General features: G+C 44.0%; 1 protein-coding gene across 10 annotated transcripts in view; it reads left to right on the top strand.

Annotated features, from left to right (window-relative positions):
* The window catches only part of CC2D2A (coiled-coil and C2 domain containing 2A), a 176,324-nt gene that overhangs the window by 60,527 nt on the left and 89,672 nt on the right, over nt 1–26,125 (top strand). For all 10 annotated transcript variants that reach the window (XR_007151443.1, XR_007151442.1, XR_007151441.1 and 7 more), the window contains 7 exons: nt 220–351; nt 7,544–7,753; nt 8,920–9,026; nt 13,411–13,551; nt 17,000–17,156; nt 17,764–18,002; nt 21,722–21,899. Coding sequence is in view for 7 of the 10 variants with exons in the window: in XM_047855028.1 (XP_047710984.1) it covers nt 220–351; nt 7,544–7,753; nt 8,920–9,026; nt 13,411–13,551; nt 17,000–17,156; nt 17,764–18,002; nt 21,722–21,899 (1,164 nt within the window). In the remaining 3 variants the exon portion in view is untranslated. The remainder of the gene's footprint in view (nt 1–219; nt 352–7,543; nt 7,754–8,919; nt 9,027–13,410; nt 13,552–16,999; nt 17,157–17,763; nt 18,003–21,721; nt 21,900–26,125) is intronic.

The raw sequence follows: 26,125 nt of genomic DNA, 5'->3' as shown, positions 1-26,125 counted from the left end.
CAGGTCATGATCTCACAGTTCATGAGTTCGAGCCCCAGGTCGGGCTCTGTGCTGACAGCTCAGAGCCTGGAGCCTGCTTCGGATTCTGTGTCCCCCTCTCTCTCTGTCCCTCCTCCGTTCTCTCTTTCTCTTTCTCTCTCAAAAATAAATAAACATTTTTTTTTAATTAAAAAAAAAAAAAAGAATAAAATGTTGTCCATCCCTCTGCTTGACCTGCAGGGAAGAAGGTGGTTCGGAGACGATGGGCGAATCGTAGCACTGCCAAACCCCATCAAGCCATTTCCTTCAAGACCACCGGTGTTGACACAGGAGCAAGACTTCAGGGCAGAACTTGAAACATTGTATAAAAAGGTAAGCCCACCTCCCCCTTTTTTAAAAAAGTTTATTTATTTGGAGAGAGAGAGAGAGGGCAAGCCCACACGGGGGAGGGGCAAAGAGAGAGAGAGAGACAGAACCCCAAGCAGGCTCCGCACTGTCAGCTCAGAGCCCAACGCAGGACTCGATCTCACGAATCCGTGAGATCACAACCTGAGTCGAGATAAGAGTCGGACTCTTAACCGACTGAGCCACCCAGGCGCCTCCACCTCCCCATTTTTAATGCATGAATGTGCTTGAAAGTGCTTTGTTCTTTGGATAGCCTGGAGTGCTAAGTTCATAACATTGTACTTTGGTTGTTTAAGTTTCTCTACGTCACACATAAAGAACAAACAGCAGGCGTGTTATATAAGAACAAGCCTACTATGCTCACCTACTTGCTTCTCAAACAAGGAATGAGCTCCCAGGTAGGAATGGCTAAGTCAGTGACTTTATCTGCGTATCCAGGTTAGCTGGCTTTATTTTTCTTCCTTTTTCTCTGCCATCTCACATATGCTGCAGGATTATTTCCCATTCATTGTCTCTTTATTATATAACTGGAGATTTTCTATCCTTGCAAATCCTTTCTACTGTGTTTTCTTAAGGCCAGGTAGCAAACAGCTTGACTTGAGTCCTGGCCCTGACATTCACAGGGCAAACTTGGCCCTTAATTTCGCTGGGTCACAATCTCTTCATCTGTAGGATGGACATAATAATAGTATCTGCCTCTATGATGATTGTGCAGATTCATTGAGACAGTACATTCGAGTGCTTGGATCAGAGCTCAGTAAGTGCTGGCTAGTGTTAAACAGGCAGAGTTGCCTGCCTACGTGTTTAATTATATTACTCTTGCTTTCCTGAACTGCTGAGCAAAGATCACCACCTTCAGAAACCCATGTAGTTTTGGGGCACCTGGTGGCTCGGTTGGTTGGGCATCCGACTTTGGCTCGGGTCATGATCTCGCAGTCCATGAGTTCAAGCCCCACATCAGGCCCTGCACTGACAGCTCAGAGCCTGGAGCCTGCTTCAGAGTCTGTCTCCCTCTTTCTCTGCCCCTCCCCTGCTCGCACTCTGTCTCTCTTTCAAAATAAAATAAAAACATAAAAAAAAATTTAAAAAAAAAGAAACCCATGTAATTTTATGTTTGTAATATTTCACCATGGATACAGTGGAACAGAATGAGGGGATTTAATGATCATTCCGTAAAGCAAGACACGGGTGCGAGTCAGGGCATCTGAACTGCCCTACTAACAACTACTTCGTGACTTTGGGAGGGTCCCATTTCCTTAATTAAAAAATAGGAACAATAATAGTCCTCTCTACCTCAGAGGATCATTGTGAGTATTAAGATAATGTAACTGTATGCCGTTTTAAAATTTTTTTAACATTTATTTATTTTTGAGAGAGCATGAGTGGGGGAAGGGCAGAGAGGGAGACACAGAATCTGAAGCAGGCTCCAGGTTCTGACCTGTCAGCAAAGAGCCCAATGCAGGGCTCAAACCCACGAACTACAAGATCATAACTTGCCCCGAAGTCGGACGCTCAACAGACTGAGCCATCCAGGCGCTCCTGCCCTTTATTTAAAATTACGAATTTCTGGGGCACCTGGGTGGCTCATTCAGTTAAGCGTCTGACTCTTGATTTTGGCTCAGGTCATGATCTCAGTTTGTGAGTTCGAGCCCTGTGTTGAGCTCTGCACCGACAGCTCTGAGCCTGCTTGGGATTCTCTCTCTCCCTCTTTCTCTGCCCCGCGCCTCCTCTCTCTCTCGCTAAAAAAATAAATAAATCAACATTTTCTAAAAACAAAAACAAAATGTGAACTTCTATAAAATATTGTTGTTGTTACAGACAAGTTTTAATGAGTGGCTACTTTGTGCCCAAATGTGATCATGGGAGTAGATTTGCAAAACAAGCACAAACCCAAGTCACTGTCCATGAGGGATTTGTCATCTGTTTGTTTCCACGCCAGATCTGTGACCTAATTAGTGATCGAGATAGTCTTCCCCTTGGGCACATATCCAGCAATATGTCAGTCTCCCTTCACTGTTCCATCCATTTCAGCAGGACACATTGATATAATGAGACTCTATGGGTTACAATGAGAAAATTGAAGAGTAAATACCACGGAGGGTGGGGTATTAGGGGAGCCAATTAATCTTACCTGTGTGCTTTAGAAGTTGTCAGCTAGCTGGGAAGCTGGGAATGGCACGGGGTCAGAGAGGGATGCAGGCATCAGTCGCACTATGGGAACAGCCGGACAGCAGAATGCCACGGGAACCCAAGACCGGATGGGCTTCCTGTTCCGTCTCCCATGAATTAGGTCCTCGCCTGGACACAAGCCTGGCGAGTTCACCATGGGGACGGCTGAGGAGAACCCACGAGGCCAGTAAGCAGGCTTTCGGGAAAGAGCTAAGAAGGGGCAGCAGAGAACCCAGACCAATGGCTCTTAAGCTCCAGCTGGCTCTCTAGTCACATTCTTCCTTCTCTCTGGGGAAGAAGCCATGAGGATGGACAGTGGGGAGAAGCAAGGTGGTTTCTTCCCGATGCCTGTGAGACGGGAGATCTTCCCATCTTGTGTGCAGAAATGGGGAAGTCGGGAAAGAGAATAGTTCCACTAGGAGGGGGTTGAGCATCCAGCATCACAGGAGCCAAAGAAGTTAGAGAAGGGAGAGATCCAAAGGGACTGGAGGCTCCCAAGGTCATTTCTTAGAGGGTCAGTCTCCCTTCACTGTTCCATCCATTTCAGCAAAGTTACATGGCAAAGTATGAAGGATATGTTGGAGTGTGTGAGAAGGTGGCAGAAGGCTTTAAATTAGAGGGAGGAGATATTATACGCCCTCTCTGATCCCCCATTACACGTTACCTGCTAAGTTCGCTGTTGAATTGTATACCTCGTTCTTTTTTTGGAGTGTCATTGTGGAAACTTCCAGTGATTAAAACATCATGCATTTCTTTCTGGATTGGTATTTTCACAATTTTATTTACTTCCTAACTTTTGCCTTTTCCTACATTCATTCAGATCTGTCCAATGCCCAAACCCGTTCTTCCACTGTTCCATGTCACAGGCTTGCCTTTAAGAACAAACGTTAAATGCGTACGATCTATATTTTTAGCCCTCTATCCAAACATACCTTCCATCTGGGAGTTTTGACATGATGCGCGAGCAGAGAAGGAGATGAACGGGCAGAAATGGCTTCACTGACAGGTTATTAATGCATCTTCTCTCTCCTTCCCCCACTCCCCTGAAAGTGACTCAAGGGCAAAGACGGGGTTTTCTTCTTCTCTTAGCCCTAGCACTGAGCAGGAGGCTGGCACGCAGGGACACCTCAATCAAAATACAAATTGAGGGGCGCCTGGGTGGCGCAGTCGGTTAAGCGTCCGACTTCAGCCAGGTCATGATCTCGCGGTCCGGGAGTTCGAGCCCCGCATCAGGCTCTGGGCTGATGGCTCAGAGCCTGGAGCCTGTTTCCGATTCTGTGTCTCCCTCTCTCTCTGCCCCTCCCCCGTTCATGCTCTGTCTCTTTCTGTCCCCAAAATAAATAAATGTTGAAAAAAAAATAAAAAAAAAAAAAAGTACAAATTGAATATTACTAAAATGATTCAGCTGAGCTGAATGTGTCTAGAAGAGACCCCCCCCCCCTCCTTATTCCTCTCCTCAGCTGTCTCTCCTGCAGAACAGTGGCTTTCCTGGGGTCTGGCTTAACCCTGGCATCCAAGTGATGGAAAACCAAGTCAGTGTGCCAACTGGGAATTGGCAATTCTTGGGGCTATTAATGGAGCCTTGGTGAATTTATGCCTCAGAGCTCTTAGGCTCGATGCTGACCCAGCAGGACTGACCAAATTCATCCCCCATTAGTATTTGGTAAAAATGTAATATTCTACTGTTCCTAATTTAAGACCTCTGTTAGAGACCATTGAATATAGATTAATACTAGGGGTGCCTGGGTGGCTCAGTCCGTTGAGCGTCTGACCCTGGATTTCGGCTCAGGTCAGGAACTCACAGTTTGTGAGATTGAGCCCTGTGTCAGTCAGGCTGTGCGCTGACAATGTGGAGCCTGCCTGGGATTCTCTCCTCTCTCTCCCCCTCCCCTGCTTGCGTGCACTTGTGTGTGCAAGTTCGGACTCTCTCCCTCTCTCTCTCAAAATAAATAAGTAAATGTAAAAAATAGATTAATACTCAATAAATAAATAAAATAGAGAAATACAAAAAGAGATCCGATATTGTGCAAGGAACAAAATTAAACTTCAAATGAGAAAGAATGCAATCGAATACCTCTTAAGAAGGAACTGTTCCAAAACTTCAAAAATAAAAATGCCAAGAGTGCATTGCACATATGGCATAAACAGTATAAAATGCAGTTTGCCTAATCCTGATAGCAAAGTAGGGTTCGGGTTGTTGAAAGCATCCCAACAGCCTCCCTCCTTCCTCCCTCCTTCCTCCCTCCTTCCTCCCTTCCTCACTTCCTCCCTCCCTCCCTTCCTCCCTTCCATCTTTGCTTCCTTCCCTCCTACCTTCCCTCTTTTATTTTTAATTTTTCCATCCTTAAGTGAAAGTCCACTATATTCTCAGTTGTCCTAAACTCAGGGAGTACAGAGGTAGCAACATTCAAACAAGGCCTTAGCGAGACCGCCCCTAGCATGGGGTATGGGTAAACAGAAATGTCACGTGTTAGAGATTCTGTGAGGGGTGCCTGGCTGGCTCAGTTCGAGGAGTATGCAACTCTTGACCTCAGGGTTGTGAGTTTGAGCCCCATGTTGGCCACAGAGTTTACTTAAAAAAAAATAAATAAGTAAAAGGTTCTGGGATTTGAAGTTGGCATGACATTCCTGAGGGACATTTGTGTAGGAGCCTCCCCTTTGCAAAACTGCTTACCGTTTTGAGGCCTTTACCGTGATTCCAACCTCCTTGTTAATTACCACTTGAGAAGATTAGCACTTTCCCCTCTAGCATCCTCACCAATGTTTCCCAGGCATTGGTCACCTACTAGGCTCTAAACTCTGCATTCACCAACACTCTTGGGTTGCAAATGACAGAAGCTAATGCAAAACTAACTTAAGCAAAGGGAGGACTTGGTGGCCCACATAACTGGGAAGGATCTGGAGATAAATCAGAAAATGAAAGGAGGGGATTTAGGAACCAGGACCTCAGGGGCTGAGACCAGGGGCTCCATGATGGCAGTCTCACTCTCCAGCTCTCTTTTCTCTAGTTCTCCTTGAATGTTGACTGGTTTCACTCCCTCGTATTGTAGGCAGGCCAGAATTCTCCATGTGTTAGGAGGCATGACCCTTGATAATCTAAGCGTAACAACTCTAAGGGAAAGGGTCTTATCTTTTCCTCCAAGATTCATATTATCAATACTAAGGACAAACTGGTCAGTTGTAAGTGGGACCTGTGACCCCCACCTCATGCCCAGAAGATGGGGATGAGAAAGCTTTCCAGGAAGACCAGAACAATGGCTACAGAATCTCCTGCAGGTTCTGGTCTGGATTCAGACTCTGTTCCTCTTATTTCTCAGGGCAAATATAGAAACTTGTATGTTAATCCCACCAATGATTATTGTTTTTCCATACAACTTCTAAATTTCTTTCTCCGTTGGCATTCATCTCCACACACACGGAGAACATTGGCAGATAATCCATTTGCATCACCCTTGATAGTTTTGGTTTTTGGTTTTCAAATGGAAAGGGAAGAATCAAATCAATTTCAAAATTAAAATACTATGCCCTACAAATATTGTTGATTCTTAGAAGAAATTGTTTCTGCTGTTTTCGGATAGTTCTCAGTATGTGGGAAAAGAAAAATATAGCAAAAAGGAAGACGTGGAACCAGGAGTCTTTCCCCTTAATAGGAAGAGAGTTGGGGTCTTTTGAGTAGTTAGCTCAGTGACTACCAGTCGTCTTAGAAGTTTTTTTTTTTTATGTGGTTGAGCTGAGCCTAAGGCAGAGACCATCAGCAATCATTTGAACACGGGCTAATGGAGATTTGGGGAGGGACAAATGAAGTACAATGACTTAGGTCACACTTCAAGCAATGCTACCCACATACCAAGAAGAGTACAAGATGGAACCCGAAAGCCCCACCTGAGTGATCTCATAACCCTGGAACCCTTTGGCAAGGGGAAGGACAAAACAAGAACCAGCAAGAGCAAAGCAATTAGAGATGAATTTTCTATTAGGTCTGTGGAATGATGTTTACTTGTACATGTCTTTGTGAAACAGAAATTTTTGTAATTAATCCCGGTGATCATAAAACACATATTGGCCACATGCAGATTAAAAACTTCTTTTTTTTTTTTAAATTTTTTTTTCAACGTTTTTATTTATTTTTGGGACAGAGAGAGACAGAGCATGAACGGGGGAGGGGCAGAGAGAGAGGGAGACACAGAATTGGAAACAGGCTCCAGGCTCCGAGCCATCAGCCCAGAGCCTGACGCGGGGCTCGAACTCACGGACTGCGAGATCGTGACCTGGCTGAAGTCGGATGCTTAACCGACTGTGCCACCCAGGCGCCCCTAAAAACTTCTAAGACAAATGCAAGTTATAATTGAATACTTTCACCTGAACGAAAGAGAAAAGAATTATGCCTCTATTGGTGCAGTCTAAAGTGTAAGGACATTAATGATCAGAACCAGGGCTTTTATAAGGCACAAAATATGAACCCAACAGGCATGGTCTCCCCTCCCTATAAACCCAAATGGAGACTCAACTCAGCATATTCTGGAAGGTACTGAGATATAGTCAATCCATTCCTACTTAAGCCTACCATTTGTAAACACATCCTAATTTTATAAGAACATTTTTTTAAGTAAACTTCACTCCCACTTTGGAGCCCAACATGGGGTTTGAACTCATGACCCTGAGATCAAGAGCTTAACCACCCAAGTGGCCCAAAAGGACACTTTTTTTTAAGCAAAAAAAAATCTGTTGATCTTCTCATCAGAGACAGACTAAATGTTATTTTACAGGGGAAAACTTGTTATTTTATTAAAATAAATAAGGATACAAAACATGAGTAGTCTACTAATCTGGGGAGGGGTGGGAAATATGAAATTGAATGGCTGAAAAGAAATAAACTCATATATTCTTACTTGTGGATCTTGGTGCACCTGTTGTCCCACTGCACATCACAGCATCATTATCCAATAAGTGCTTTAACTGTGGTCCCCCCACACTCTGCTCTCTTTGACAGGCGGTAAAATATGTCCACAGAAGTCAGCACATGATTGGGTCTGGAGACTCCCCGGGAAATTTCCAACTGGACATTGATATTTCAGGGTTAATCTTCACTCATCATCCCTGTTTCAGCCGCGAGCATGTTTTGGCAGCCAAGCTGGCCCAGTTATATGACCAGTACCTGGCAAGACACCAGAGAAACAAGGCAAAATTTCTTACTGACAAGGTACACTCTTCCATTCTTACTGTCGACTTGGTTCTTCTGATGAACCCAAGCAACAAAGACACTTTCCTGCAGCAAACTTTCTTGCGCCTCTTTCACATGCTCCCTTGGCCTAGGATGTAAGATAGAGTGTTCTACCTACAGGCAAAAGGAGGGATTTGGCAATGTACATTTAATGTGTGAAAATTCGGTGGCACACAGTTGGCTTAAAGAGAAAAGTGTGTGCAAACAGTGCAAGTAACCTGACCTCCCAGGAGCGGGCATTAAATGGAAGATATGTGGCTGTGTCTTGCTTGTGTGACCTCAGATGCCGAGACCGTTCATGGCTTGGGCACCTCTCTGTCCTTAGAGACATTCTCATTTTCACATGTACTTTCCCATAACATGGTACCCAAACACAAGTCAGTTGTTTCAAATGATGCTCAAAGATATGGATCTCTGGCATTTACATGGGCTTTTCTTGCTTAATTTTGACCATGGGCAACTTTCCTCCCATGCCTTGGCTTCAAACCTACTGCCCAAATAAGAGGTAACTCCACCATACCTCCTTTTATGAGTCTATGATTTTATGATCGGTTCACAAAAATACCACTATATGTCCAGGACCCAGAAAGGTCCGCTTTTAGCCTTGAAAGAAACCTTATTTTTGAGACACACACATAAAAGTGACACTTGTCATGAGCAATTTGATTATCTGGGCTACAGAACAGGGATGGACATACACTGTTCTTTATTATTCCTTTTCTTTTTTAAGAATAGAAGAAATAGGGGCTCCTGGGTGGCTCAGTCAGTTGAACATCTGACTTCGGCTCAGGTCATGACCCAGGTTAGTGGGTTCAAGCCCCACATCGGGTTCTTTGCTGACAGCTCAGAGCCTGGAGCCTGCTTCGGATTCTGTGTCTACCTCTCTCTCTGCCCCTCCCCTGTTCACGCACTGTCTCTGTCTCTCTCAAATATAAATAAACATTAAAAATTTTTTTAAAAGAATAGAATAAATAGCTCTCTGTCAGAGTTCATTTTGGCGAAAGTGTGGGAACAGCTGGATGCCTGAACACCCATTCACAGACTTGTTGGCATCATTTTGCCCTGGAGAAGTGGGTGGTTTGGGGCATGTAATTTGCAGTAGGCAGTAGAGTTTCTAACTCAAAACTTTTATCCATTTTTTTAAGCTCCAAGCTCTAAGAAATGCTGTTCAGACAGGACTTAACCCAGAAAAAACTCATAAGTCTCTTGATACGACCCAAAAAACTATCAATGAGTATAAATCTGAAATTCGGTGAGTATAAGTCTGTCGTTATAACTTGTACTTTTTCTTCCCTTGTTAGATGCATACTTGTTGAAAGCTTTTTTTTTTTTTGGTTTTTCTGAATGCACTGAATACATGAGACATTGAGCCAAATGAAATAATGAGATATATCCATCATATTAACCCCAAATTTGAAATCCAGTAAAAGAATGAGGATGTGGATATTGTGACTCACACACTCCACTGATGTAAATGAACATTGCTACAGCCACCACTTTAGAGAGGAGCCTGACCACACGCTAGCAAAGTGTGGAAAGTGCCCACAAGCTGGGGCGCAGAAATTCGGGATTTCATAGCATCGTTTACAAAAGTAAGGAACTAAGAATAACCCTATACCAGAACAAACACGTCTGGTATAGTCTTCCACTGAACATCTACACCACAGTTAAACTGACTTAGATCTCTGTGTACCAATATGGATAAAACAACGTTGAATGAAAACATCCAGGTGTTAGGAGGAGACTCGCCGTGTGATATGGCTCATGAACCCTAAAGAATACCCAACACAACGCTCGTCTGTTGTAGGCACACCCGTGTGTGGTACACTCGGACAGAAAAGACACAGGTGCCGGCTGCTTCCTCTAGGGAGGGAGAGAAGGGAATGAAACTCAAGAGGTCTTCACCTGTAACTATGACATTTTGGCCAAAAACAAATGGCCCTGAGTAAATATATCAAAATGTGAACAAGTGTCCCAATTATTTATGACATATATTTTTCTATTTGGGGGCATTTTTCATAATTAAAATTCAAAAATTAAAGCCTGATTGTTGCCAAACAAGAAGGAAATACAGAATGTAGAAGGTGACTATCTTCTGGAGTCCCATCCCTCGGGGAAAATCACGATAACAGATTTCTGCTAGTTCTTCCACCTGTACATACACATGTATATACTCACGCACACATACACAGATGTGTTTATATGTTTGTATTTTGTTTAAGGAACCATTGCATTTACCATCTCACAACTTGTTTTCTATGCAAAATGCATCTCAGACCTTTTCTTATTGTAGGACATCTAGGTCCGTATCATTATTTAAAGGCTGACATTATATAGATGCTATGTCCCCTGTTGAGAGGCATTTGTACTGGTCCTATTTTTTATGCTGAAACTGTGCTCTAATTGACATTCCTGTGTGTATATATATTTATGTACCTGTACATTTCCACGGGATAAATTCTTAGAACAGGAATTAATAAATCCAGGACTTTAAATGCATACTTTTCTTTTTACAACCGAGACTTCAGTTAGTTCTTCCAGCAAAGTGGAAATTAGTGACGTTGAGATATTGTCATTGTAAATGCATGAAGAGTATATTTTAAAACAAAAATTCTTGGGGCACCTGGGTGGCTCGGTCAGTTAAGCATTTGACTCTTGATTTCAGCTCAGGTCATGATTTCACGGTTAATGAGTTCTGCTTTGTCAGAGCCTACTTGAGAGTCTCTCTCTCTCTCTGCCCCTCCCCTGCTCGCACTCTCTCTCCCTCTCAAAGTAAATAAACTTTAAAAAAATAAAATGAAATGAAAATTCTTTTTTATGCTAAAACAAAAAAAAACCCAGCTGGCAGCCTCTTTGTGAAGATAATTTTTGTTTTCGCATACGTTGGGTAAGAAAAGGGACAAAAAGCTGTTCTGAATACAGAAGTGGTTTTCTATGGACTTGTATTTATTAATCAGCATTTGGAAGCTGGCAGAACGGTGCATAAGGTGCACAGACCGTGCCGGGGGCCCGTGGGTGGCAGAGCCAGTGTGGTCTTTCTGCTGCCCGTGGGGATGAACAGCTCTGCGGTTCAGCATTTCTGGCCCCGTGAAAGAGTGGGTTTTAGTCTTTTACTGATGTTTAACTATTGCTGAAACGAGTTCAAAGCAGACGGCCTGTTCCCACATGTCCCCTCAAGCGGGCCCGTGTGCGGCTGCTGACCTGACCAGAGGCCGGGTGAGCCCCCGCCGGGCATCGGCCGAGTCAACAGCCAGCAGAGCTCCACAGCGAGCATTTTCCGTCATTTTCCATCTTCTTTTCTGTAAATGGCATCACGACCGCGTTGCTGGCCCTCTGAGCTGCAACCAGCTGGACGAGGAAGGAAGCACCTTGTGGGTGCAAGACAGGGAGACATTGTATTTCACTCTCCCTACTGGCTCTCAACCCTCAGACCTACTCAGACTTGAACATGTAAAAATTCTGCCACCCTAGAGCCCCATCTGGCTACGCCTTTCTGTGTTTCCCTTCACAGCCAAACTTGTGGCAAACATGAACCAATCTTTCTGCTCAGCTCCCTCCCATCCTGTTCACTGGAACCCGTCCTCATTCACCCGCCCGCTTTTCCTCTGAGGCGATCTGGCCATGGTCCCTAGGGACCTCCGTCTTGCCAAGCCCCTCCTGCTACCTGGCCTCTTGACAGCGAGGGGCCTTGTCACCAGAGGGGCCTTTTGTGATGTATTTCTTCCCCTCCCCTCCCTAGGCCACCCTCTCTTGGATGTCCGCACCCCTCTCCTTCTGCCTGTCCTTCCCACCATCCTGTCTCTATCATCCTCCTCTGCCCAGCTTCTAAATGTTCTAAGTCCCTCACAGGGTCTTTCTTTTTCTTTTCTTTATTAATCTGCATTTTCTCCTGAGAGGAATCCAGTCCCGTGGTTGGAAAGATCATCCAGAGAGGCCAGTGAACTCCCAGAGTTTCACCTCAGGGCTGACACCCTCATCCACACTCCGGACCCCATCTCTACCAAGTTTCAGAAGAGTGTTACCTGACTCCCCAGGCAAAACTGCCTTTGCCTTTTCCTCCAGAGCCCTGACCACAACTGGTCGTTAAATATTCTTTTGTGATGCTTTGCTTCTGTAGCTCAGATGTCAAATTTTTCTTGCTAAGAGTTCATTTTTAGCATTTCTGAGAAACTATTTTGTCAGGTACTAAAAAAGCAAATAGGAAATATGTCAGAAAGCCTCAACGTGTCCTAGAACTCAGTAAGATAATTTTATACCGCGGTTTTTAAAAAGAAGGCCGGGGAGGTAGCAGCTAAGGGCACAAGAACACAGACCACTTGATAGTGACAGGTAACACTTGGCGGACCACTTACCAGATGTCGGGCACAGTTCTAGCATTAACACTCCTCTCAACAACCCTGTGAAGTAGATTCTGTGAGCACCCCTAGCTTACAGATGAGGCAGGGAGAAGTTAAGTTGTTTGCTAGGCCAGCTCACAGATGAGAGACCCAGGGTCTCAACCTACAGAGTCAGGTTCCAACATCTGTGCCCTTAACCACATGCTTCACTGCTTCCCAAGAAGAATGTTTCTTAGTTCATTGCTTTCTTGTTTCTGTGAGGTCTTCAGAGAATCTCGAATCTTGGCCACCCAACCACTAACTGGCTGTCGTCTTCCGCCATCTTCTTTTTCCGGAGCCAGCAGTTGAATGACTGGGAACCTAGACCTCTGTGCTTCTCTGTACCATCTCCACAGACTGGGTCATCACAAGAGCAACCTCCAGACTCAGGTCTTCCTTCTGGAGGTCAGGAGGTGCTAATTCATGAGACCCTGCCTCCGTGGTTTTCTACAGCACTCTCTTAGGCGAATCTCACCTTGTATGTTGTAGTCATTTATCTATGTATCTGATTCCTGAGCTAAGTTGTAAATTCCTTGAGGACAAAGACACTTCCAGTCTTAGACATTCTGAATCACCTGGAATGACACCTGCTACTTGCTCAAGAAAAGAAAAATTGTCTAGTTAACTAATTGATTAATAGCATAATAGAGTACATTTGGGTTCTGGACTGGGCTATCATTCATAGACAGGGCTGAAAGTAAGGGGTTGAATAATTCCCAAGCACTTTAAATAATGGGAATAAAAATGAAAACATTTTCAACTGATGCCTCTTCAAATCAAGCTAAAAATATTGTTAATCTAGTTAGCACTGAAAACTCACCAAGGCAGGCAGCGAGCAACATTAGAACTTGTGATTTGTGTTAACAAAGACAGATTTTAATGTTTGTTGTTAACGGGGACAGTAGCATTTTCCTAAGTCTACAATAATTTAGTCCATGAGAACTGAGTTTACTGGGCCTCTTATTTTTATAACTTCAAAGGTGGCTGTTTGTTTAAGGGTACATAGTATTATTAATAACAAGTTCAGAAGGTGATTTAGTTTAACTGACTTCAGATTCACCTAGAGAAAACAAAATCAAATAACCTCTTGAAACAGATTGTCTTCAAATTTCCACTCATATTTTTGGATTTCTAGTACTTAAGAAGTATTATAGGTATCAGATTAAATATCCAGTCGCTACAGCATTATTAGTTTCTTTTTTAATTTACACACCTACCTGAATAACTTTTTAATATATATCAACATGTTCAATCTTCTAGGCAAACAAGAAAACTGCGTGACGCTGAACAAGAAAAAGATCGAATGTTGCTTAAAACCATCATAAAAGTTTGGAAGGAGATGAAATCCCTTCGAGAATTTCAGAGGTTTACAAATACACCCTTGAAACTTGTTTTGAGAAAGTAAGCTTTTTCAAAGATTGTTTTATTGAGAAAATGTGTAAAACATGGGTACAGTTTGAAAAATAATTACAAATAGGAACACCTGGGTGGCTCAGTCAGTTGAGGGTCCAACTCTTGATTTCAGCTCAGGTCATGGTCTCACCATCATGGGATCGAGCCCCGCGTTGGGCTCTGTGCTGAGCGCTGAACATGGAGCCTGCTTAAGATTCTCTTTCTCCCTCTCCTTCTGCCCCTCCGCTGCTCACACCCTCATGCTCTCTCTCTTAAAAAAGGTTTTTTGGGGGCGCCTGGGTGGCGCAGTCGGTTAAGCGTCCGACTTCAGCCAGGTCACGATCTCGCGGTCCGTGAGTTCGAGCCCCGCGTCGGGCTCTGGGCTGATGGCTCAGAGCCTGGAGCCTGTTTCAGATTCTGTGTCTCCCTCTCTCTGCCCCTCCCCCGTTCATGCTCTGTCTCTCTCTGTCCCAAAAATAAATAAACGTTGAAAAAAAAAAAAATTTAAAAAAGGTTTTTTGAATAAAGAATGACAAGTAAATAACAATATGACCACTCCCCAGGTAAAGAAATAGGACATTACATGCACCTGAGCAGCCCCTATGTTCTTAACCCCGCCTCCTTCCCCCTTCATCTCAAAAGTTACCATTTTCCAGACTTTTATGATTAGCATTTCCTTGTTTTTATTTCTAGGTTTTCCATCTACCTGTAACTCCTAAAAATATGTAGTTTAATATCACCTGTATTTGATGTATCCACAAATGAGAGTAGGTTGTATGTACTCTTTGTAGTGTGTTCTTTAATATTGCGTGAGATTCAGCTACTTTATAGCTATAGTTGATTTGTTCATTTTCTTTGCTTTATATTCATTATATGAATACAACAGAACTTGTTCACTCTACTGTTGATGGACATTTGAGTTGATTCCGTTTCTCGTCTATTACAAGACAGCACTTCTATAAGTACTTTATATGTGTCTTTTAAGGTACACGTGCCTAAGGTCTCCTGAAACATACCCAGAAGTAAAATTGTTGAGTCTTAGGAAATGCGCCTCTCTAATACTCACATGCTGATTACACTTTTCCAGAGTGGTTGTGCCGATTTATACTTTGAGCGGTGTTCCTGTAGGTCCATATCACTCGTGCCATCGAGGTCACCTGGTCTTGTCAAACCTCACACTTTGCCAGTCCGATAGCATGGTTTAATTTCTAACTTCCCATTCATAAATTGTCCACTTTGATTTCCTCTGTCTGTTCAAGGCTTTTGTAGATTTTTGAACTGAACTGTTTTTCTTTGTATCTTTTGCATAATTGGTAGGAGTTTGACATCTATCCTGGACATGGGCCCTTTGTTGATGTGCATTGCAGATCCCCTCTCCTACTCTGTACTTGTCTCCTTATTCCCTTCTGCTGCTTTTTCATGATAGAAATTCTTCATTTTACACAGATACAATACATTCATCTTTTCTTTCATGATTGGTGCTTTTTGTATGCTGCTTTAGAAATTGTTCCCCTGAGTCAAGTAGATATTCTATTATATGGTCTCTATAATCTTTATAGTTTTATGTTTCTCATTTGTCTTTAGTCCGTTTGGAATAAATCTTTGTATATGGTGCAGAGAAAGTATGCTTTGATATCAGGTATGCTACCTAATCCACTAGACTTTGATACATGATTAAAAGTAGAGTCATCACAACAAAACCATATTCTGTATATGAATTAAAGAGTGTCTCTGCTGCTGGTTTTGGTCCCTTCATGACTGTTTGTTGAAAGTTAGTGTTGTGCTATACATCGACATGAAAAGTAAAAAATATGAGCAATTATCTGATACTTTACTTTGAAGAGAGTCATGCTTTAGCCAAAGATAGCTGCAAATTGTGATTTTTAGGGTTTCATAAATTTCATAATTTTAATAAGACTCAGAAACCATCCTACAGTTCCTGGGACAAAGACAAGACCGTGCTTCCTGAGGGCAGGGATCTGGTCGCCATTGGGTATCTGGTCCCAAACAGAGAAGCTGCCACTTGGTATTTGCTGAGTTAATATTAGCTGATGAAAGACAGATCCAAGTAGTCTGTCCCACAGAAACCACGGATGTCTCCCAGAAATTCCAGAGTTTCAGCTTCCGAATTCCATCTTCCAGGCTGCCCCTCCCACCCAGAAGCAGAACATAAATATTTACCTAATTGTTTTCTCCTTCTTTCCTTAAGTTTAAGATAAACTAAAATTTGTCAGAAATTTACCCTTAAGGTCCCCTCTAGGTGACACTTTTTGTGATACCTAACACCCCTTCCTCCTATAAGTAGCTGCCTCCTAAATTTTTTTGGAGTGCCCCTTTTTACACCCTTGATTCACCTAGCCACCTTATGATACAGCATAATTTTTTTCCTGCAAAAGTCATCGGATTTCAGCTAGTTTATTTATGCCTCTACAGAACAGAGAGCAAGGCAAATGGTTCTCTATATGCCAGAGATGGAACATAACTTATGAGCCAGATTTTCTCCGATGTTTATAAATTTCCACTGCCAGTGTGTTTCCCGAGTGACTTCTTCAGCAGGATCCTAGAGCTTTAAGAACCTGTGCCTTAGGGGACTGCTAATTGCTAACCCACCAGGCCCCACGTGTAAGTAAGCAAGCACGTGAACATAAGCAAACCTGAGTCAGCCTTAGGCACCTGAGTAAGTTTATCTGAAAAGGACAGGATCTTTAGGAGTAGAACCCACAGGCCAGACTGCATTGATCGCTAAGCCCAGGCAATTTGCTGCAACAAGTCCAAAGTGCTGGGCGGGAGTGTTTGGGTGACATGTCTATCACCTCCTTCCGGGACAATCACACTGCTCGGTAACATACCACACTTGTTTAATCCCAGGTTGACTCAGCCACAGCGCCTTTTTGGCAGGGGATCTCACAGAACTAATGTTCCACCAAGCACACTATGGGGAACGCTGCTTTGGGCTGGGCAGAGCTCCTGATAAAGTATCAGCAGAATCGTCAAAGAAAAACTCAAATTGTCAATCTAAAATCAGAACAGCAGTTTTGGGGGCTCGGTAGTAACATAATGAAATGGTTTCTCAGAGATTTGAAGCACGAATAAAATAAGTACAATGAAACTCTACCATTACCGGTCGGAAGTCTACAGGCACTGGACAGTGTCATATTGCCATCTGGATCACTTAGCTCAGAGTGGCATTGTTGCTTGGTGGCAAATAGATTGGGCCCATATTCCAGCTCTTCCACTCACCAAATGTGTGTTCTTGGGCACGTTACTTAATCTCTCCGTGCCTCAGTCTCCTTGTGGGTAAAATGCAAATGATAGTAGTATCGGCCTCGCAGGGTGGTGAGCTAACACGCACAAAGCTTTCAGAGGAGGATCTGCCCCCCATATGGGTATTTGCTGTTATTATTACTCTCTTACTGAATTTCAAGAAATAACCAAGGTCCTGTAAATTATTTTAAAGGGAAAAGGTTGACCAGAAAGCAGACGAAGAAGCATACGAAGCAGAAATTCAAGCCGAAATAAGCGAGTTGTTGGAAGAACACATGGAAGAGCACGAGCAGAAGATGGAAGCGTACAGAGCCGCGTACCAACAGTGGAAAGCCTGGAAGAAAGCCCAGGTTTGTCGAGTCACTTAGCCTTGAGCAGGGCTGACCTTGGGGACCGGAGGCGTCTGGGAGACCACCACTTGAGGCCCAAGGAGGGAAACTGGACAGGAAGACTGGGGTCCCTTCTGACTCTACCCATTGAATGTAGGGCAGTGATGCTTCTAGGCTTCCCTGGAAAATCATATAACTTTGCACATATAATCCTGCAACGTTGAAGCCAAGGCAGTAAGTTATAGATCGGGTGAATTGCAATGCCGGCCCACAAGACTTACTTTAATTTCAAGATGTGTCCTTGGCCTTTAGCCCCAGTATTAATGATCCCATGAATAGCTAACGTTTTTCAGCTCTTTCTGGGTCCCAGGCACTGTGCTAAGTGCTTTCCAAGCATTACCTCATTTCAGCAGCCCTGGGAAGAGTTTCCTATGATTGTCCCCATTTTGGAGATGAGAAAACTGAGGCACAGAGAGGTCAAGAGGTTTAGTAACCTGCCTGAGTGCCCACCACTGCTTGAGGTGGGGCTAGGTTTGCAGCCAAGTCTATCTATCTGGTTCTGAAGACTGTGGTCTTGAGTGAAATTCCAAAATTACTATTTTACATTAGATTGCCTTTTGCCCAACAGAGGGCCAAGAAGAAGAAAAAGAAGCAAGCAGTCGAAGAGCATCCCGAAGAGGAGATGGGGGAGCCGTATCCTGAGGAGGATCCGGTGAAACCGGTCCCCCCGGAACCCACCGATCGGGCCCTGATGGAGCACCAGGTGAGGGAGAGGGCAGCCCGGAGCAGGAGAAGGCCTGGGGAGCCGCTGCTGGTCCCGGAGCTGAGCCTGGCAGGGAGCGTCACACCCAACGAGCAGTGTCCCAGGTAAGCAGACGCTCAGTGTGTAAGTGGGGGTGACCTGTGATAGGCGTTCGTGGGTGGGCAGGCATGCGCTACATGGAGGGTATATCTCCTGACTGACACAGTTTGATCAAGAGAACCGTGAACTCTGTAAGCAAGTATCATATAGATTGAACTCTATGAAACTGAAGATGTGTGTCCGTATTTTGGTGATGTCGAATGGTTCCCCTACCTCAGGTGTCCCCACTGGTCACTCAGAAGTACACCAAGGGAGGCTGCCTATAGGAGGCACTCTTCATAGCCACTGCCTTTGTGGCTTTTGATGTAGAGCCTTTATCTGTAACAGCAACGGGTTCTCTGTCCACTGACCTGGCACAGACACGCAGGTCTGTCACTGACCCTCGTTTTCACCTGCCCCAGAGGCCAGCTTCTCTCTTAGAAGGCCCCAGAAAGCCTCCCAGAGGAATTGTGGGTATCCCCTGTAGCCATCTGATGCCTGTTCTCCAGATTTACATAGAAATACATTTCTAGTCATTCATATGATGCCTAAGAGGGAACCAGTCAGAAACCCCACTTTCTGCACGTACATCTATACATACAATAAATTCAGTCACCCTCAGACATAATTAGGATGTGGGGATTCATTAGGATGTCCGTTTAAGACTTCCTGCAGCCTCCTTAGTTTCAAACTTCTATTAACGTACCAATAATGTGTTTTTTTTAATTGTGGCTTTTTTCTTCCCAATTTCATAGCATTCAGATACTACATATAAATAAACTATTCCCCAGCAATGAATTCGCTATCTTCAAGCCACAAATTGCATAACATATAATTTTATAATAAACATCCAAAATATGTGATTCCAAGGGGGTTTTTTATTACATGTTTTTAAGAAAACATGTAATCGTGTTTGGGGGAAATTGGGGCTTGATTTGGCAATCTTTTGTCATGAGTCTCATTTTGACTGAGACTATACACCTCTGTCTTGAATTTCTCTGTTTTCACTGGGATTTGGGACTGTGACCCAAGTTACCCCAAGCCAATGACTATGATTGAGCTTCTCATCAGGCCTTCACATAAGGGTGGCCATGCAGAAGAAGGTGCCTTAGGTCTGCTTGTAGCAGGAGGTTACTGGAATAAGCCATAAAACAACTCTGAGTAAAGTCTTTGGGTGTCTTGAATACTTCCTGAAATTTGGTGTTAAATTCCTTTATAGAAAAACAACAACAACAACAACATTGAAGTCATTTGAACAATTCCATATCTGGGATGGGCCTAAATTACAGAGATGTAAAAAGTTAAAACTACCACCATCCAGTTGAATGGATACAGGATTTCTATTTGGGATGCTGAAAATGTTCTGGAGAAAGATCATGCCAATGGTTGCACGTCAGGAATATATTTAATGCCACTGAGCTGATCACTCAAAAATAGTTAAAATGATAAGTGTTATGTTGTGTATGTCTCACTGAAATTTTTTTTTAAGTTTATTTGGGGAGAGAGAGAGAGAGAGAGAGCACAAGAGGGTGAGGGGCAGAGAGAAGGAGAGACAGAATCCCAAGCAGACTCCACACCATCAACGCAGAGCCTGATGCAGGGATCGAACCCGCAAACTGCGAGATCATGACCTGAGCCGAGATCCAGAGTCAGAGGCTTAACTGACCGCGTCACTCGGGCACCCCTTACTGCAATTTAAAAAAAGACTTTACCACCCAAAAACCCCTGAGTGCATTTCGATTTTATTTTATTTTTCTAAGCTTTCCCTGTTCCTACCAAACTTGAGTAGCTATTGACTTAACCAATAACTGGAGCTGTGGGTGGGCATCTCTACAAATATGCACAGTAAAATTAAAGACTGTTCTTAGAGGTTTTGACTTGTTTTTTAACTTCCTGGCTATAGAGGTGATATGCTTGCCAGGATACCTTTTTTTTTTTTTTTGGAATTCAAAAAGCCTTTTTAAAAAAGGAACAGTTCTTAATCCCCTACATCCAGTGAGTACTCACTGTCAGAAAGTGTTAAGAAAAGCATGAATCCGGGAGAAGCGGATTTCACCTGTTACAATATGCTATTACATGTTTTTTTTTTTCTCTGAGTCAGTCTTTATTTTTTATCGTTTATTTTTTTACTTGATCCAGCAATATAACTTTATTTTCATTTTTATTTAAATTCTAGTTAGTTAATATATAGTGTAATATTGGTTTCAGGAGTAGAATTCAGTGATTCGCCACTTATATAATAACACCCAGTGCTCATCACAACAAGTGCCCTCCTTAGTGCCCATCGCCCACTTGGCCCATCCCCCCACCTCCGGTCATCAACCTTCAGTTTGTTCTCTATCGCTAAGAATCTCTTATGGTTTGTTTCCTTCTTTTTGTTTTCCTTCCCATATGTTCATCTTTTTTTTTCTTAAATTTCACATACGAATGAGATCATATGGTATTTGTCTTTCTCTGACTGATTTATTTTGTTTAGCATAATACACTCAGGCTCCATCCACGTCATTGCAGATGGCAAGACTTCATTTTTTTTTATTTTTTTAATGTTTATTTTTAAGAGAGAGAAAGAGACAGAGTGAGAATGGGGGAGGGGCAGAGAATGGGAGACACAGGATCTGAATCAGGCTCCAGGCTCTGAGCTGTCAGCACAGAGCCCCATGCGGGACTCAAACTCACAAACCGTGAGATCATGACCTGAGCCTAAGTCGGCCGCTTAACCGACTGAGCTACCCAGGCACCCCAAGATTTCATTTTTTTGATGGCTGGGCTGAGTAATATTCCATGGTATATATATGTACCACATCTACTTTATCCGTTCATCGGTCAATGGACATATGGGCTTTTTCCATAATTTGGCTATTATTGAAAAAGCTGCTATAAACATTGGGGTGCATGTACCCCTTTGAATCTGTATTTTTGTATCCTTTGAATAAACAACTAGTAATGCAATTGCTGGGTCATAGAGTAGTTCTATTTTTAACTTTTTTAGGAATTTCCACACTGTTTTCCACAGTGGCTGCACCGTAAGAGGGTTCCCCTTTCTCCACATCCTCACCAACATCTGTTGTTTCCTGTGTTGTTGATTTTTATGCTATTACATTTTTAGGATAAAACATCCCGCCCAAATATAAATCACTACTATCCCTTATTGATTGAATTCACTCCAACTGCAAGGACTATGTTTCTGTTTAGTTAAAACTTCGGGGTGCAGGGGCGCCTGGGTGGCTCAGTCAGTTGAGTGTCCAACTTCGGCTCAGGTCATGATCTCACGGTTCATGAGTTCGGGCCCCGCCTCGAGCTCTGTGCTGACAGCTCGGAGCCTGGAGCCTGCTTTGGATTCTGTGTCTCCCATTCTCTCTCTGCCCCTCCCCCACACGTGCTCTGTCTCTCTCTGCCTCTCAAAAAATAAAGAAAAGTAATAAAAAAAATTAAAAACTAAAACAAAAACTCTGGGGTGCAAACATAGGGCTTCTTTGAAAACAATTAAAGACACTGTAATATGGTGGATGATGCTTGGACCACCGTTCTTCTGTACCCTGTGGCCTTTTGAGTGCCCGTTTCTTAGTCCGTATCAAATTTGTTATATGATGCTCCTTGAGACTTGTGGCTGATTTGGTGCAACGAGAGGTAACATGAGTGGCAGGGTCACCTCCAGGTGTCTTGTTCTGTTCAGTGCCCATTTGTCAGACACTCCAGTTTCCCCTGGTCAATGACTAACCCATCTGCGATCGGTCTCCTCTGGCAGGGTGGAGGTCTTGCGAAGGGAGGACGTCAAGAGACGCTCAATATATCTAAAGGTGATCTTCAACGACAAAGAAGTGTCCAGGACCGACAGTCGGCCCCTCGGGGCAGACTTCCGAGTTCACTTTGGACAGATTTTCAATTTGCAAATATTCAACTGGCCGGAGAGTTTGACACTGCAGGTATGCATTTTAATTACAGGCACTGTCCCAAGCATTTTTTTGGTGATCACAGGTACCAGATGGTTTTAAATCATCCATGGGCTACGCTGGTGTCCTGATAGATTTTCAAGGTGAACAGAAGGTCAGCCTCCCCTGGGGAGCGTCTGTCCTTCCGGTCTGGGCAGAAGGAGATCTGTTTCCCTGCTCACCTCCTGAAAATGCTGGCCACGGTGCCTCGGTGTGTGCCTCAAGATGGAGAAGGGGGATGAGAGGTAGGGGTTCCCTGGCTTTTTCATCAGAGTACTTCAGTATCACTGTCTGCCTGGGTCCTAGCATGATATACCTCAGAAATCAATATTGCCATAATCAGGGGCGCCTGGGTGGCTCAGTCGGTTAAGCAGCCGACTTCAGCCAGGTCATGATCTCGCGGTCCGTGAGTTCAAGCCCCGAGTCGGGCTCTGTGCTGACAGCTCAGAGCCTGGAGCCTGTTTCAGATTCTGTGTCTCCCTTTCTCTGACCCTCCCCCGTTCATGCTTTGTCTCTCTCTGTCTCAAAAATAAATAAACGTTAAAAAAAAATATTGCCATAATCACAGGTGGCTATAGGCTGTAAGATCCCCCCAAAATAAATTGCACCGCTAGCCTAAAATCCCACCATTAGCAATGTATTTATTTGGGTCTGTTTTAGTTTCCTAGGGCTGCCCCACCTAAGCCACATAAACTTGGTGGCTAAAAACAACAGATGCTTATTTTTTCACAGCTCTGGAGGCCCTGAGGTCTGAAATCTAGGCTTCAGTAGGGCCATGCTCCCCGCAAAAGTTCTAAAGGTGAATCCTTCCTTGCCTCTTCCACTTCTGGTGGCCCTTGGAGTCCCTTGGTTTGTGGTAGCATCACTACAGTCTCCATCTTCATGTGGTCATCTCATCGTCTCGACCTGTCCTTTTTTTTTTTTTTTTTTTTGTCTCTTACAAGGACATTCTCATTGGATTTAGGGCCAACGGTAATCCAGTATGAGCTCATCTAGATGTTTAACTAATTAAGTATATCTGTAAGAACCCTATTCCAAATAAGGTCACATTCTGTGGTTCCAGGTAGACAGCAGTTTTTAGAGGACACTATTTAATCCACTGCAGTGTCCAAACTTGCTATTCTCATGGTGAATCCTTTCCTGTGATGCTAACAGAATTCTCTTTTATGACAGTAATAAGCCTGTGAACTACAGTTGCAAATATGTGGCACACGTGCCTTTGCTTGCCATCCGCCACCCACACAGAAATCACTAGTCCTCACCCGCCATTTATGCAGAAATTTCTCATTCCCATCCACCACCCTGGCAAGAAATAACTACATGACCGGGTCCTTTTCCCCCACTGAGCCTGGATATAACTCCAGAATCCTTCTCAACACTGTACTCCAGGCAGTTACTACCTAATGGTTGTAATTGACATTGTCTATAATTACAATTACAGCTGTATCATTATTAAAATATTTAAATACTTCTGTACTGGATTCCCAAAATGCCACCCTGGCCACCTAGACCCTACTTCTAAGATCCCCTGGAGCTTGCCACAGCGGACTAATTAAAGGGTGTGTGAATGAGGCTAATGCCTCCGGGACCTTGTTCTCCTGGATGGCTGACATCTCTTCTGATTGGTTAACACTTGACCATGAATATTCTTTGGCATTTGGAATATCAACCACTAGCTAGATCTCAGTCATTAAAAACCTATTAAAACTGGTAGAGGAAGGGGAACCTGGGTGACTCAGTCGGTGGAGTGCACAACTTCGGCTCAGGTCATGGTCTTACGGTTCGTGGGGTTGAGCCCCACATCTGTCTTTGCGCCGACGGCGAGAGCCTGCTTGGGATTCTCTCTCCCTCTCTCTCTGCCCCTCCCCCACTCACACTCTGTCTCTCAAAAAATAAATAAATATTAAAAAATTTAAAAAAAAAGAATAAAACGTGATGGAGAAAGTAAATAAACACAATCTCCAGAAGCCAACTTGATGCTTTGTGGTCACCTGCCTTCAGTAATGAGGGGATGCCGGAGGCCCCTATGTGAGTCCACAGAATAGGAAAAAGTTCATTTATTCAGAGTTTGCCCCCTCATTTGAGATCCATGTGACTCATCCCCCCCTCCTTCCTCCCTGCAGAGGAAAAACTGACATGAGGAAGACCAAGATTAACGGGAGAAAGCAGATAGAGGGGCAGAGTGAAGCAAGGGAGGGCAGCATATGATAACATGGCCAGTAGGAAGGAGAGGGATCCCTGGAAGGGGACACCCCTCCTGAAAAGAGCACAGAAGACAGAGAGAAGGCCCTCCCCTCCCCGCAGGTGCCCATGAGAGATCAGATCCCCCACCTCTGCCCTGGCAGCCTATGGAGGCTTCTCTGCTGGGCAGCCCTCCATTTTCAGAATTACCATAGAAGGAAAGACCCTTTCCTTCTTCCACCTCCATGAGTACCAGTGTCTCATTTCACATATATTCTGAAATGGGAATATCCTCTCTCCTCTTTGCCATCTTGAGACATTAGCTGGCTCGGATGTTGCAATCAAAACAATTTTTTTCAAGTACTGTGAAAAAAGTAATTCTCTAAAATGTTATGAAATGGATTTTCTAAGTAAACAAGCAAAATTTGATCCTGGGGACACCAAGAATATATTCATAGGCAGTTAGCTTGGCCCTAAGAGCTGAATCATGTAATCTTTAAAAAATCACAAATTGGGGCCCTGGGTGGCTCAGTTGGTTAAGCGACTGACTTCGGTTCAGGTCATGATCTCACTGCTTGTGAGTCTGAGACCCACGTTGGGCTTTGTGTTGACAGCTCAGAGCCTGGAGCCTGCTTCGGATTCTGTGTCTCCCTCTCTCTCTGCCCCTCCCCCGCTCATGCTCTGTCTCTCTCAGTCTCTCAGAAATAAGTAAATGTTAAAAAAAATTACAAATTAAAAAAACTTTGGCTAAATTCCTAAGCTATCCTCAGAGATTTGATAACTGATCAAATCACATATCATAATGGCTCAATGGCATGATTTTTATGATTGAGTAGTGGTTCCAGATGAAATGAATCTAAGGACTATTGTATTTCAACTCTCTAGGAATAGAACAATGCCATTTGGAAATTTTCCACATAATTGCTGTAACTTTGAGATTAGAGAAGGTTCATGAGTTACTGGCGGTTTTAAGAGGGTGAGAAAAAATTGCCTTGAATATATCTGTTTATGCCAGTGTTCTGGCATATCTGTTATGCCTGACTTGAGAGCCCAACGTATTTCAGAAAGAGTTCCGAGATTCTCAAAACTTTAATGCATTCATTGGTGACCCAACAAACAAGCCATAAATGTTCGCTGCTTGAGTGAGAGTCAACTGAGTGTCTAATCCCACGCCAAGATTGTGGTGCAGAACTCGAAGCCCTGGGCCGGAGGGGTGTCCATGGAGCTGCCTTAGGGAGCTTTATTTTTTTTTTTAATGTTTATTTATTTTTGAGAGAGAGAGAGACAGAGACAGAGCACGAGCTGGGGGCGGGGTGGAGGAAGGCAGAGAGAGAGAGGGAGACACAGAATCCGAAGCAGGCTCCAGGCTCTGAGCTGTCAGCACAGAGCCCCACGTGGGGTTCGAACTCACTAGCTGTGAGATCATGACCTGAGCTGAAGTCGGACACCCAACTGATTGAGCCACCCAGGCGTCCCAAGGGGAGCTTTAAATCCAGCTGGGAGAGGGGCGCCTGGGTGGCGCAGTCGGTTAAGCGTCCGACTTCAGCCAGGTCACGATCTCACGGTCCGTGAGTTCGAGCCCCGCGTCGGGCTCTGGGCTGATGGCTCAGAGCCTGGAGCCTGTTTCCGATTCTGTGTCTCCCTCTCTCTCTGCCCCTCCCCCGTTCATGCTCTGGCTCTCTCTGTCCCAAAAATAAATAAAAACGTTGAAAAAAAAAAAAAATTTATAAATCCAGCTGGGAGATGGAGGGAGAGAGCTACAGAGAAACAGGACCGGTTTAGTGCCGATGTCAAGGACGCTTGGCGGGATTTGATTGCAGGGTTTGATTGCGGGGAAGGAATTAATTAGAGCAACACAGCTGGACCTGGGACAGTACAAAGGAGTCAAGCCACAGCTGTCCCCAAGAGGTGGGTGAGGCTGGACTTCTCAGGACAGGGGAGAAGGCCCAGAGTCCCTCCAGAAAGGTCCTAAAAATCTCCGCAACTGAGATCTTTCCACAACAAATGTTTGGCCTTCCAAAAACATGAAATCCGATTTC

This window comes from Prionailurus viverrinus, chromosome B1 (assembly GCF_022837055.1).
Source record: "Prionailurus viverrinus isolate Anna chromosome B1, UM_Priviv_1.0, whole genome shotgun sequence".
NCBI lineage: Eukaryota > Metazoa > Chordata > Mammalia > Carnivora > Felidae > Prionailurus > Prionailurus viverrinus.
The sequence above is the reverse complement of the archived record's forward strand: the minus strand, read 5'-3'. Positions and strand labels throughout refer to the sequence as shown.